Source organism: Molothrus ater, chromosome 1 (assembly GCF_012460135.2).
Source record: "Molothrus ater isolate BHLD 08-10-18 breed brown headed cowbird chromosome 1, BPBGC_Mater_1.1, whole genome shotgun sequence".
Taxonomy (NCBI): domain Eukaryota; kingdom Metazoa; phylum Chordata; class Aves; order Passeriformes; family Icteridae; genus Molothrus; species Molothrus ater.
The window spans coordinates 79,355,394-79,369,095 of NC_050478.2; the positions used below are offsets into that span (position 1 = coordinate 79,355,394).

The window sequence follows — 13,702 nt, forward strand, 5'->3', positions numbered from 1 at the left end:
TGAAAGAAAAGGTGCCAGTGGTCATGTGAAAGAAGTATGCTAAAATCAAAGCTGATTGAAAAAAAGCAACAAAGTGGAGTGACTTTGTAACAGGAGTAATGGGAGCACGGTGTTGTGCCATGATCACGATAAAAAGTGAGATGTGCTACATTTCCATCTCTACAAATGTTGGGCTAGCTGTGAGTGCCCCTTTGTTCATTAGTATTACTATACAGTTTTTTTTCTGTTTTTAAGAGAAGTGTGACTTGAGTAACAAGATCTTTTAAGAACATAAATGTGTTAAGTTGTGCTCTTTTCCTTCCTTCTTTCTCAGATCTTTCTTTTCTACCAAATAGAGTCTTTCCTGCTTTTACTGAGCCTGAGTTAGCTTACTTTTCTGTGTAACTTTATTAGTGCAGTATCATAATTATGGTGCCTTTAAATATTGAAATAAATCAGGAGGTTTCAATGTGTGGACTTTATAGACAGATTTTTGAGATGGTATATGATTCAGTGTCTGTACAGGAAAATATGTAATTCTAGTTTGTTTTACTCTGTCCTTTGCCTCTTTTTTATGGTCAGGAGTCAATCAGCGTGCTTTAGTGAAATAACTGTAGTGTAAAATGTGACCATTGCATTCCTGGTTTGATTTACTCCCTCTGTAGTCTGGGGTTTTGATTCCTTGAATACATCCTTCACAGTAACCAGTTTTCTGCTTTGTTCTGTTCTACAGTCTTCTGAGAATTGGCCAGGGCACAGCTGTAAGGATAGCTTAGTCCGAGACTCTTCCATGTGGGCAGGACAGGTGTGGACTGCTCTAAATTTTGTTTCCAAGAGCTGCTCTCCAAGCCAGGCTTGTACCACCAGGCTTTTCAGCAACACAGGTTGCTAAGAATTTTCAGATCATGACAATGAAGGTAGTCTTTTGGTAGGCTGGAACACAGGAATCTAATTTGATTGGGGCATTTGTGTCTGAAAAGATGTCATCAGTGACCATGAGCCCAGGCTGTGATGCAAATTTTATAAGGATGCACCTCATTATCCATTGCAGCACCCAAGTCCTTAAACAAGAACTTTGTGTGAGACCCAGCTCAAGTCAATTGTGTCAGGATGAAGGATGCTTAGGTAAAAAATGTTACGTGGAAGGTTCTGCCTAGGTTTTATAAAGGGCAGGAAAGTGATCACACTTCTTTTTAAAGTGACAAAACTGAGGTACTGAAGTATTTGACATGGACCGTAGCTATAGTTGGTATGTGACTGATTATACGTCTTAAAATTTTTTTACAATAGGAGTTAACTATTTTGCTGTTCTTTATGCTTTAACGCTTAGTCCCTATCTAGGATTTGCTTGTTGTTCAAGGAAAAGATGGAATTTTTATTCACAGCAATGCAATGAAACTGAATTTCAGTTGACTTACCACAAAATGATGCAAGTCAGCTGAGCTGGAAATATGATGAGTTTCATGGTTATACTGTGGTAAACTACTAGGATGTTGAATAGTAGTTTATCATTAGAAATCCTTTATCTGTGTGTAACACCTCAAGGGTGATGCTGATTAAGATATACTTACATCTGTGTGGACAGCAGCTGTGTAACAGAAGCCAGGAATATAAAGTTGTGGGCTGGTGATGTGCTGCATCTCACTGTGCTTTTTTAATAATCTATTTATATATGGAATCAGCTGTTTAAAGGACATGGAAAATAATGATGTGAAAATATTTTTCTCTGTTGAATTTCAAGTTTTTTATAGAAATGTACTTCTGCACGACAGAATGTTTAATGAGTAAAAAATGTCTTTGATGGAAAGCAAGTCTGAATTTTCTGTCAGTACTAATTGACTTAAAGGAGAAATAAATAATACAAATGAAATTTGAGTAGATATTGCACCAACTTGATTCTTGCAAATATTTCTTTTAAGGGGTTTGCTTATATTGTTCAGGAAGCACTGGGAGCTATTAGCAAAGGTAAAATGTGAACATGCACAGCCTGTTGTGCTAAATGTTTGGTGTGGTAAGTCTTTTTCATGAGACATTTTTGGTAATAATTTCTTTTTCTGTGAAATTGTTTAGAGCATTGTTGACAACATGAAGAATAAGCATTATGATTTCTTGGATCAGCGGAAGACTGATTTTGACCAAGACTATGAAGAGTTTTGCAGAGACATAAATGATCTTCATGTAGGTTTTATGATACAAAATAATTTAATTTTTTGAGGAATCCTTATTATCTGCTCTGAGTTACCACAAAAAATATGCAAATGTCAAAGTTTGTATTCTGAAATTGAAAAATTATTCCAATATATTTCCACTTTGAAGCTTCCATTTACTATTTTTCAGACCAGTTTAATGGAATGGACCATTGAGGGCCTCCAACAAAAGGATTTTTCATTACTGTATACTGCAAGAATAACAAAAATGGGTGATTTCATTTAGTGAATAGGAGCGTAGTACACATAAGTCAGATAATTAACTTTCCAATAGTTCTGAAATCACGAGCTGGGGAAATGAAAGGGTATATGCAGAAGAAAAAAAAAAAAATCTTGTCTTGCTTTGGTTGCCAGAGAGGTAAGCAAGCATTCTTTGAGGCCTCTCAACATGGTGAAACATTGGAGGGTACAGAAGCTTTTGCTGGTTGCAGAGCCACAGAGGGAACTTGGAAAGAAAATGCCTTGCAAGTTGGCTGTGTTTTGTTTAATTATTGTGGGAAGAAATAAAGGGAAAAAATAATATTTATTGAGATTAGTTTCACATAAACAAATTATCTTCTAATATACTGCGTGTTAAACCCTGTCAAATAATACTTGGCATATCTGATGTGTGTTTTAGGGACTTATCTGATGTAAAATTATTTACTCTTCTTCAGGATCAATTAAGGAAGTTCATGGACATGACCTTTGAAAGTATTCTGAACACTGAAAGGGCACTGAGTATGTTGCAGAAATTTGAAAGGTAATATGTCCTATTTAGACTGCTGAAACTCTGCCAGGCAATGGAAATAAAACATTGAGGATGGTGGAAAGGGCAGGGGGGAGGGAGAGGAGAGCAGGAGGCATTTTCTTAAATACAAACAAAACCAAACTCAACCTCTTTACTCTCAGCTGTTCAGCCCTGTTAAGAGTTGTCTTAGTAGCTTGAATGAATAAAAGCCATATTTTTTGTATCAGAAACTGCAAAATATAAGTGGACTTTGAACTTCATCTTTCAAAATTAGTTTAAGTACAGGAAAACTTTGTCTGTTAGCATATTTGCCTTAGCTTTGTGCTCGAACAATGGCATTAAATTTGTTACCACAATGCAGTCAGAAGAGAGCAAAATGCTTTTATTAAGAAACAGTGAAATTTGTCTTTATAAATTAACATTGTTGCAAAACAGCCTCACTCTTTATTCTGTCAGTTTTTGTATTATAATCTGTTTAATAGAATAGACAGCTAGTGGTGAATTGGTTACAGTTTGCTGCACATAATTTCAGCCCAGTGTTTGAAAACAGTGACAAAACAGAAAATGTGTAGGCTTACTTGGAAACTTTTATCATCTGGTCTAAATCTTTGTTGCTTGGATTCAGGTTGTGACAGCATTTGTTCAAGCTGAAAACTCTGCTGCCAAAGTAGTTATTTTCTAAAGCATGCAAGGGAATCTGGAACACCTGTTTCCCAACAATGCATTAGGAGTATTTCAGAAGTGTTGAAGGAGTCTTTTCATTATTTTTCTAAGCAGATTGCAAATCCCGAATCTTGGCATTGACGAAAAGTATCAGAAAATATTTCAAAACTATGGCCATGACATAGAAACAGTCTGTAAGATCTACACTAGGCACAAGAAGGACCCTCCACTGGCTCGTAATCTGCCTCCAATAGCTGGCAAGATCTTGTGGGCACGTCACCTGTTCCATAGGATCAAGGAGCCCATGGAGACTTTCCAGAGACATCCAGCAGTTCTACAAACACCAGATGGCAAGAGCATAATCCGCAATTACAACAAAGTAGCAAAAGTTCTTATGAAATTTGAGGTCATCTACCACAGGGAATGGCTTCAGCAGGTAAGCCAGCTGATTTTGATTAAGGTATTCCTTAAAGAAAAAAAAAAAAATGGTGTTATCCCTGGTTAGTAGCAGTAGTCAGGTATGCTTAACCTGACTTATGATGACTCTCAAGTGAGGGATGGAATAAGAAAAGTTATTTTATAAAAAAGTCTTCCTGTTAAAAAAATAGGGCCTGTAGTACTTGTAGCTGATTCTAGGAACAACTGAAAGACCTTTCATTATAACTAAGAAGTTATAAAAAAATCATATAATGACTATCCAGTGGTAGGCTTAGCTGCCCCTCTGTCTCTGCCACATTCTTCTGACTGGTGCAAGATCATCATGTCTGGGGAGAGGAGTTTTGTCAGCTGGTTGGCCAAAAGTGGAAGCAGACACAGAGGTTTCCTCTGCTCTGGACAAAATGAATTTTGAGTGATAATCTATGGGTACACTCTGTAAATATACATGTAAAAAGCATCCAGTCTGAACAGATAATAGCATACTCAGTGCACAAGGGGGCTTTGAGCCAGTTGTGGGTTAAACCTAATAGGCAGCTAAGCACCACACAAATGCTCATTCACTTCCCCCCATGCACCCGCAGTGAGACAGGGAAGAGGAAAGGGAAAGCAAAAGCAAGAAAACTTGTGGGTCTAGTGAGTTGTTTAGTTTGTGAAGGAGAAATGGAGAAAGAAAGGGGGGAAAAAAGGGCTGCAGAGGCAATTTCTCACCATCTCCTGTGGGTCAAACAATGTCTAATTAATTCCAGAGCAGAGGGTGGCTAACCCCTTCAACCCCTGCCTTTCCCTTTTTATTGCTGAGCATGATGTTATATGGCAAGGAATATCCCTTTGCTTATTTTGTAACATCCTTTTGTTATTTCATGACATCTGCCTGGTTCTGTTCTCTCACAGCCTCTTTTGCACACTTCATCCCCACTCCCACCCCCAACCTTTTCACTGTGTGGACAGAGTGAGAACAAGAGAAGGCCTTAATGCTGTGCAAGCACTGCTCAACTGAAACATCCGTGCGTTATCAGCTTTGTTTTGATAACAAATCTGATGACACCACGTAAGCTGCTGTGAAGGAAATTAAATGCCAACAGAGAAAATTAACCCAATCAGAACCAGTACAAAGTAATTTAATTTCCTACTGACAATTTTGGGATACATTTGTGTGGGGGAAGGGGCAAGTGGGGTACAGTGTACCTTACCCCTAGGGCCTGTATCCCGGCCCTGCAGCGCCTGCCAATCCCTGGCACACCAGAGGCACTGATCCACACCCACCTCTGGAGGCCCCTAACCCTGCTCCTGAGTGGCCAAATGACTGGAAGTCCCACCCAGGGGAAGGGCCTAGGAAAGACAAAGGGTATTTAAAGCTGAATATGAAGCTATCTGATGTCTTGACTCTGCCTTCTCTTGGAGTTTCTCTCTGAACACTGCTGGAACCCAGGAATTGATGGCTACATGTGTGCTAATCTATATATTTTATGTCTTTATTTATCTTCTTCTAATTCCCTCTTGGAATTTTTGGAGTAACTTAAAATCAAGTGGGCTTAGAGTTAGGGAAGTTGGATGGGCCAAGTTAATGCTTTGAGAAGTGTTTTATGTTGACTGAATATGGTACTAAACTTTTTTCCAAATTTCTGTGATTTTCTAAAGTTGCCAGTAAGGTCTTTTTTGCTGTTTTGATCTCTTGAGAATACCTGGTCAGTGTTTCTCCCATGTGTGTAACTATGAGTACATGAACAACCAAAAGCCCTTTTTACATGTCTCATTGAATGAGTTGTTTGGGGCCTTACAGGCAGAACACTTGGTAGCCTGAATATTCTTCAGAGCATGGTTTACCTTAAATTCTAAATCTCATTTGACTCATTTTGCCATCTTGGGTTTTGTACATAGAACCTCTGACTACCTTTATATTATCAGATGGCTTCTGCAGGGGTTACTTTAAAGCCTCAAAAATCTCTGTAAGTTTCTGCTATTGTTTCGGCATATTTTTCACCTCCAGTTTCTTTGCTGCCTTGTCAAAAAACATCTTATAGAAAAATTGGCCTCAGCCTTGCAAAGCTGAAAAAGAAGGATCAGAATCTCGGGATTGTGGTTTTGAAGGTAGTGTGATGCCTGTCAATGCATTTGCCAGTTGTTTTTGGAACTCAGGCCCAGCTTTTGCTCTCGAGGCAAGAAGAGTGCACACGGGTGTGGACATGAGCGCCACAGAACACAAGGTGGAGCTCCTGCTCTACTCCTGAACAAAAGAAAAAAAAAACAAAAGGAAAAAACACGAGAGGGGCAAGTGTCCTGTGGGGAATACAAATCCAAGACAAATAGGGCTCCCGCTCCTACTACTTTTTATTCTTCTGTACAATGTAAATGTTAAACTTAGTGTCACTTTCTGTCATTTCTGAACATTTTTTGCCCCTATTTTTTTCTACTTGTTAATGGATGGTTAACATCATGTTAATCCAAGGTGTTTTTGTTTTTTTTTTTTTCTTAATAGCAAATGGTGTTCAAATTGGACATATTAAAATAATAAATTACTTGGAATTGTAAAATTTATGATAATTATTTGGCCGTGTAAAATTTCTGCCTTCGATGTACCCCTTATTTCCCATTGCCATTTTCTGTTACCTTAACAATGAAAACTGCTTGAGAAGAAAATTATAAACAGGAAAGGAAGACTTGAGAGTGAGAATAATGAGGATGAAGCTCAAAAATGAGTACAGTAAGATTTGCTGTTGAACTTTACAGAAAAAAACAGCTTCTCTTTAAAGCCATTGAACTTTTTTTTTTCTTGGAAGACTGATGATAGTGGATAGAGCATGACATCTTCATTCACAAAAATTGATTAGATTATTTCTTGAAAAATGCTGTGTAAAATGTCTTGATAGTACATAATATTGCTGAAGCAAGCAGTATGCTCAACTATATTTTAGACATTGAAAAGTCGTGCAAATTTTCTGTGTTCCATAGAAAAAGAAAAAAGTGCACTGAAAGATATCAATGGGTTCTGAAACTATGACATAGAATATGCTACATCTCAATGTAATGTGATAGATGAAATTTGAGGAGTGAATAAAGAACAATAAAGTTACGTCAACCAAGGAAAAAAACTGGAAAACAAGAATAGCAGCAAATTTTTTAATGTAGGAAAAATTTGCCTGCCTAAGGCAGGACTGCTTTTTGGTGTCAGCCAAATTTTCAGTGTATGGTGGTCTAAGGAATGCTGTCCTTTGTAATCACATAGAGAACAAATGGTCTTCTAATATTTAAATAAGCCAGTTAAATCAATTGTGTGATTATACTTTGCTTTTAAGAATTTTGAAAAAATCTATAATAACCATTCATTTTAGTATTTTAAAAGATTTGCCCTGGTGTTGGTCATAATTATCAGTAGCATTATGATTGGTATGTCTATTAGCTATTGGAAAACAAGCAAAAGGAGAAATGGGGATAAGTTGATTCAAATGATATGTGAAGAGGTTATCCAAGAATAATTTAATTCATTGAGGAAGTTATGTGCAGCCTTATTGCAGAATATGCAATAAGTTCTAAGGAGATGAGGGTTAAGATTTAAGATGTTTGAAGCAAGAAAATCTATGGCTCTGATTTGATTTTGGACTGTGGAATGCAGCTTATAACATCCAAGACTCAACATGAGAATATCTGTTAGATAAATAGCAGTTAGATTATTAAGCATTTGAGTCCATAGACATTGTGTTAATAAATTTTGGTTTTGAATTTGTATAATGTATCAACCTTTGTCAGCAGTACCTGATTTTAGTATATGCAAAAGTGACATTTATATGCAACCTTAAGTATTTTGTTGTAGTGTCTTGTCTGATTGGAATGATGACTTTATTTCCTGCAGATTGAATTAACTAAAAGAGGACTTCAAGCAACTCTCTTGGTAAAAGCTCCAGAAACAGGAGAATTATTTGTGAATTTTGACCCTCAAATATTAACTTTAATCAGAGAAACAGACTGCATGGCTCGCATGTGCCTTGAAATTCCACCGTTTGCAAGTGTTATTCAACAGCAGAGAGGCTGGTACAAGAAGATTGTCAACAATTTGCATGTGGGTTTACATTTGTTATTTTATGTATGTATGCTGTGCATTAAGATGCCTGGCTTCTATACATATGGAAGAGGATAAATGAAGATCGACAATTATGCACTAAGAAAACATCTGCAAATCTATTTTCTTATTTGTATGATTGTCTTGAGGCACTTAAAAATGTTCTTGGCTTTATGTTTTCTGTGAAGTTACTTCGCAGATGCTTGGGTTTGGGGAAGCTCTGCAGAGTGTGGGGCAGAGATGAGAATGGGGAGGAAAGGAAGCTTACAAAATGCCTAGTGCTGTTGCTTGCTTTCTAAACGATAAGCAATTTATCTCTTATCCAATAATGAAGTCAGCATTAGTCAGCATTTTGTTTTGAGAGAATACCTGAGAGGGAGGAACAAGTGGTCCACTTTTTAAAAGTGTAAAGCATGCAGCAAGCAGCAGAGCAGCCTTTTTGTGTTTTTCTGACACTGGTGTTTTACACAGATGTCTGTGGAACAGTTTAAAAAGAAGTGAAACTTCCCTTTCTCTTGTCTTTTAAGTCCTTCAGATAATTTCATCTGCCTATGAACAGACAAGATTCTCAGTGACTCAAGATGGGAATTCAAAAATAGATGTCCAGAAACCTATATCTTTATAAGTTTATAGCAGTCAAATGACTTTATAGTAGTCAAAGGTCTACTCTTAAATAAATAAAAAAACCCCTAAGTAATCAAGTTTTTATGACTTTAAGTTGTAATGTTATTGCCAAACATATGAAACTAAATCAGTGGGTTAAAGAGGTATTAGAAAGAAAATAGTATAATATAGTTTTGGTAAGGCTGATCTTACTAGAATTGCTGGAAAGTTCACCTAGAAGGTCTTCCTTGGGCTTTTTGTCTTCTGTAACACTCATTTACCAACTGAAATTTGCAAGATTTTTCTGTTATGTGGTTTAAACCCAGTAGGCAACCAAATGTCACACAGCTGCTCCCTTACTCCCCTCCTTGGAATGGGGGAGAGAATCTGAAGGTTAAAATATAAAACATGTGAGTTGAGATAAAGACAATTTAATAGGGAAGGCAAGAGGTGCATGCACAAGGGAAAAAAAATAAGGAATTAATCTGTTAAACTAGCAGTATCACAGCTGCTTAGGAAGACAAACACCATAGCTCTGAGTGTCCCCCTCCCTCCTTCTTCTCCCAGCTTTCATTTTTAAGCACAATGTCATAGGTATGGGATCCCATTAATCAGCTGGGGTCCTGGCCACATTCTTTACCAGAGTCTTGTGTGTCCCCAGTCACCAGCAGAGTAGTGTGAGAAGCAGAAAAGGACTCAGTGCTGTATGAACGCTGTTTAGCAATACCCAAAATATCAGTGTGTTAATAACACAGTTGTGGTCACAAATCTAAAACATGGTATCATGCGAGTCATTGAGAAAGAAATTAACTCCATCACAGCACCAGTGCTATCAAAGATTGGTTTCTGTGTGAAGTAGTGCTTCACACAGAGCAACAAATGTATGTAGAGATCTAAAGAGCAACAAATAGTGAACTTCTGCAAAAATTAATGAAAACCTTTCCCAAGCAGTTAATTATAACTTCTTAAGAATTTCAGTAATGTGCATACAGATGAATTTTCTTAGTTTAAGTTATAAATGTGTGTACATGAAGAAGTTCAAATCAGTGTATATTAACTAAAATTTTCATTATTTATTTCAGGTGATGTTGGCAGAATACAAAAGAATTAAACTGAAAATACAACACCCCTTTGAGCAACTGATGGCTCCTCGATTAGTAATTGTAGATGATGCTATCCAGCCAGGTCTAGTGTTACTGAACTGGACATCCTTGAATATTGAGAAATACATTAATACAGTTTTTTCTAAGCTAGGTAGGTTACTTGCCTCCTTCCATTAACTTCTGGTTATTTGTTCTGTACATATGCAAGTTATGAGATTACAGTTCTCTACATGATTTGCACTTAATTGATTTATATATAAAAGATATCAGAATTTTCACCTGTCCTGTATTTCATGAAACATTTGTTTTATAACACCACCTTCTTTTTGTCTTGTATGTTCATCAAATATTTACTAATGTATATGTTAGGCAGTTGGGATTACACCAAACATAAAGTACGGTGCAAAAGGCCCAGTGTATTCTGAATTTAAAGAATGATATCTACTTTTAAGAAGAGTTCCTAGGTTTCAGACTTTTCCTAGTCCTGCTTTTTTGTTTCTATAATGTACAAAACAACTTCTCAAGGAATAAAACACTGACTCAGTTGGCACTGTCATTGCTCAATAGCATTTCATATTAATTTTTTTTAAACATCAATCTCTTTAAAACTAATGCACATGCATCTTGAACAACAGCTTTAGAAAACAGATGAGCTTGTAGTGTTTTCAAAAGATTATCACAATGTTGTACTGAGATGTGGTTTTTTTCTCATAGCAAATTCCTTTTTCTTCAGCCTAATTAATACAGCTAACAGATTTTGTTTCTTGAAATTGCAATAAGTAATTATAGTGAAAATTTTCTTCAGTTGAAATGGCAGATTAAAGTGCATTTTGGATGCTAGCCTGACATATGCTTAATTTAATTTTGAATAATAAAAGAAATTTGAGTCTGGATCAGGCACCTTAAGTAGCACCTGAAGCTGCTATTTCAGCTTCAGCATTGAGAGCAGATTGCTATTAAACTTTTAAAATTCTAGTGATTGTTTTCTGTTAACTATTGTTCGCTATTTGGCCTCTAACATTTGTTTGAAGCATAGAGATTTTATTTGCTGAAAGTTACTGTTTGCAGTAGATTCTCTAAGTTGTAACTTGTTCAAGCTATAGGAGAAGATGAAACATGTTGGCACTCAATTAAATGTTAATGCCTTCAAGTTTGAAATACATATCCTTAAGTTAATCTTATATACATTTATAATATATTCTGTATTTTATGTAAAAAGCTATGCGATATATATTTGTACAATAGTTTATACTTATATAATATTATAGTTATCTTTTAGCATGTAGATAGCATATGCTAGGTAAGTACCTGTTATGCAAAAAGTTAATTATGGTTCTTATGGTGAAGCTTGCCATAGAAGTTTAGATGTCTGGAGTAAATTGGTTAAGGTGCAGAATTCATATACAGTTGAATATGATAGTTTGTTGAGGTAAAATGATACTCTGGGTTGTTTGATAACACTCTTGTTTGTTGAGGTAAAGCAACACTGACGGACTCTTCAAAGGCCATTAATTTGAACTTTTAAGCTTGTCTTGAATCTTCTGTTTTCTTCAAAAGCTGGGCTGGAGTTATTGCTTGATCAAGTGAATGACTTGGTTGAATTTCGTATTGATGCTGTCCTTCAAGAAATGAATAGAGTGCCACTCTGTATGTTGCCAGAAGATGAACCACAGAGCTGTGAGGAATTTCTTCAAAAGACTAAGGTTAGTAGATAAAAGTTTCATGAAGAAAAGATTGATGATTTTGAGTTTAAAAATTTTTCTTTTTTATGAGATAAAAAACTGTGACCGTGTTCACAGGGGTCCGAGGATGAGCGAAGAGATGAGGATCTGACTCCATGTTTCAGAAGGCTTGATTTATTATTTTATGATATATATCATATTAAAACTATACTAAAAGAATAGAAGAAAGGATTTCATCAGAAGGCTAGCTAAGAATAGAAAAGAAAGAATGATAACAAAGGCTTGTGGCTCGGAAAGAGAGTCCGAGCCAGCTGACTGTGATTGGCCATTAATTAGAAACAACCACATGAGACCAATCACAGATCTACCTGTTGCATTCCACAGCAGCAGATAACCATTGTTTACATTTTGTTCCTGAGGCCTCTCAGCTTCTCAGGAGGAAAAATCTAAGGAAAGAATTTTTTGTAAAAGATGTCTGTGACAAAAAACTCTGCAGAATTAATGAATTAATGAATGCAGAATTAATGAAGCATACATGGGATACAATGGAAATCCCCACTTGCTTGGCTGGGATCTTAAAAAGGAACAAAAGTACCAAATGCAAAGAGATCTGAGCTGAGATGTTCTATTCTATTCATTATTAATATCAAGCCAGATAGTGAATGATATTTTTTTTATGCTTTCATATCACTCAAAAATTTTACCTCTATGATAGTATCTTTTTTTTTTTTTTTTTGTCATCATTCCTGTTTAAATAAGGGAATTCTCCAGCAATTGCCTGAGGAGAGTAAATACTATGGAAAGGATTGTGTAATGGGTATTTCAAACTCTCCTGAGTTGGTAATGGGATGTGCAAAATATATGCAGGAGTACCTGGGTGAAGGTGTTCTGGGAAAACTCCCTTCCTTCACCCCATCAAAATACTTTTATGTTGAGGGTAATTAACTATAAACATGTAAATTGTTGGTTAGAAAGCTGATTAAGGTCATTATTATGTCAGAATATTTTGTGAGGCAATGGTAAGGTATTGCGTTTTAGTTTGTAATGTCTAATGTGTTTTCTCCTGAAATAAAATTTGGTTTGAGAAAGACTGTAGTAAATCAAGTACATAATCCCCATTTCTTTTCTCTTGTAGTAATAACTATTGCAAATTAAATTTTTGATTGTCTTAGTGTTTTTAACTCTTTGGCCTTTGTAACAACTCACCTTGTTGTTAAATACAGAGTAAAGTTTAAAATAATATTATATGGAATGAGTAGCAGTTTGTGAGCCTCACAATACATAGTTTTTTTCTTGATCCTGCTGCTACCTTCCTGATTGGGCAGGTATTAAAATGTATATTCAGTAAGGTAAAAATATGTGAGAGCGAGCACAAAATCTTCTCTGAACACTATGGTAACGTGAAAACTTGAACTGCTACATAGCAATTACACATACACAGCAATTACAATGACCAATTGAGTTGAGTTAGCAGAGTAAGTGGTATAAGAACCCCAGTTATGGGTACAATGAAAATAGTAACAATTTGTAAGCTTACTGTATTTTTAATTAGAGGGGACTAGAAATAACTTTTGCCACCTAACAGGTGTCTTTGAGTTTCTAAAGTAATTGCTGCAACAAAAATAATTACCCAGAAGAAAAATCCCAGAGTACTTTGTTTAGTGTTGCTGTGATATTACAAGTCACATCTGCCTTCTCTCTCAACTCAACAGAACCATAAAGAAGCCCAAAGATTATCTTAAAATTTGGAAATGTCTGAATATTTCCAATTATTGATTTTTAATTAAACAAAGGTGGTCATTTTTGTTTCAGCTGACTGAAATATAAGATACCAAAGAAGTAAAATATGAAAAGGCCATTGCTGGTAAAAATTATAGTTAGCTGAAGCATACTTGATTGATTTTATTATAAGTATGGGAGAAAAAACATGCATAGTACTGTAATTAATTTCTCAATTTATTTAATCTCATTCTTTGATTTCTTCTCTCTCTAGTTGATAATTTTAGTGTTTGTTTTAATAATAAATACATCTTGTGTAGCTTTGATCTTCTTTTTAGCTGTATATGGGAAATATGATTGGCTAATACTCATTATGGCACAGCCAATTAATGTAAACTGGCAATGATTAAAAGAAGTGTTAAATCTCCTACATTGGAAAGTTAAGAGAATTAAGCTATTGCTTTTGGGAGCCTTTTAGTGAAACTAAGCATTATAGAGATTGATTAATGATATCAACTAATGAA

General features: G+C 35.8%; 1 protein-coding gene across 1 annotated transcript in view; it reads left to right on the plus strand.

Annotated features, from left to right (window-relative positions):
* Positions 1-13,702, plus strand: part of DNAH5 (dynein axonemal heavy chain 5) — a 115,525-nt gene that overhangs the window by 17,670 nt on the left and 84,153 nt on the right. The window contains exons 12-17 of the mRNA XM_036378685.2: positions 2,050-2,157; positions 2,843-2,928; positions 3,694-4,015; positions 7,865-8,071; positions 9,757-9,928; positions 11,335-11,480. Of these exons, the coding sequence (XP_036234578.1) occupies positions 2,050-2,157; positions 2,843-2,928; positions 3,694-4,015; positions 7,865-8,071; positions 9,757-9,928; positions 11,335-11,480 (1,041 nt within the window). The remainder of the gene's footprint in view (positions 1-2,049; positions 2,158-2,842; positions 2,929-3,693; positions 4,016-7,864; positions 8,072-9,756; positions 9,929-11,334; positions 11,481-13,702) is intronic.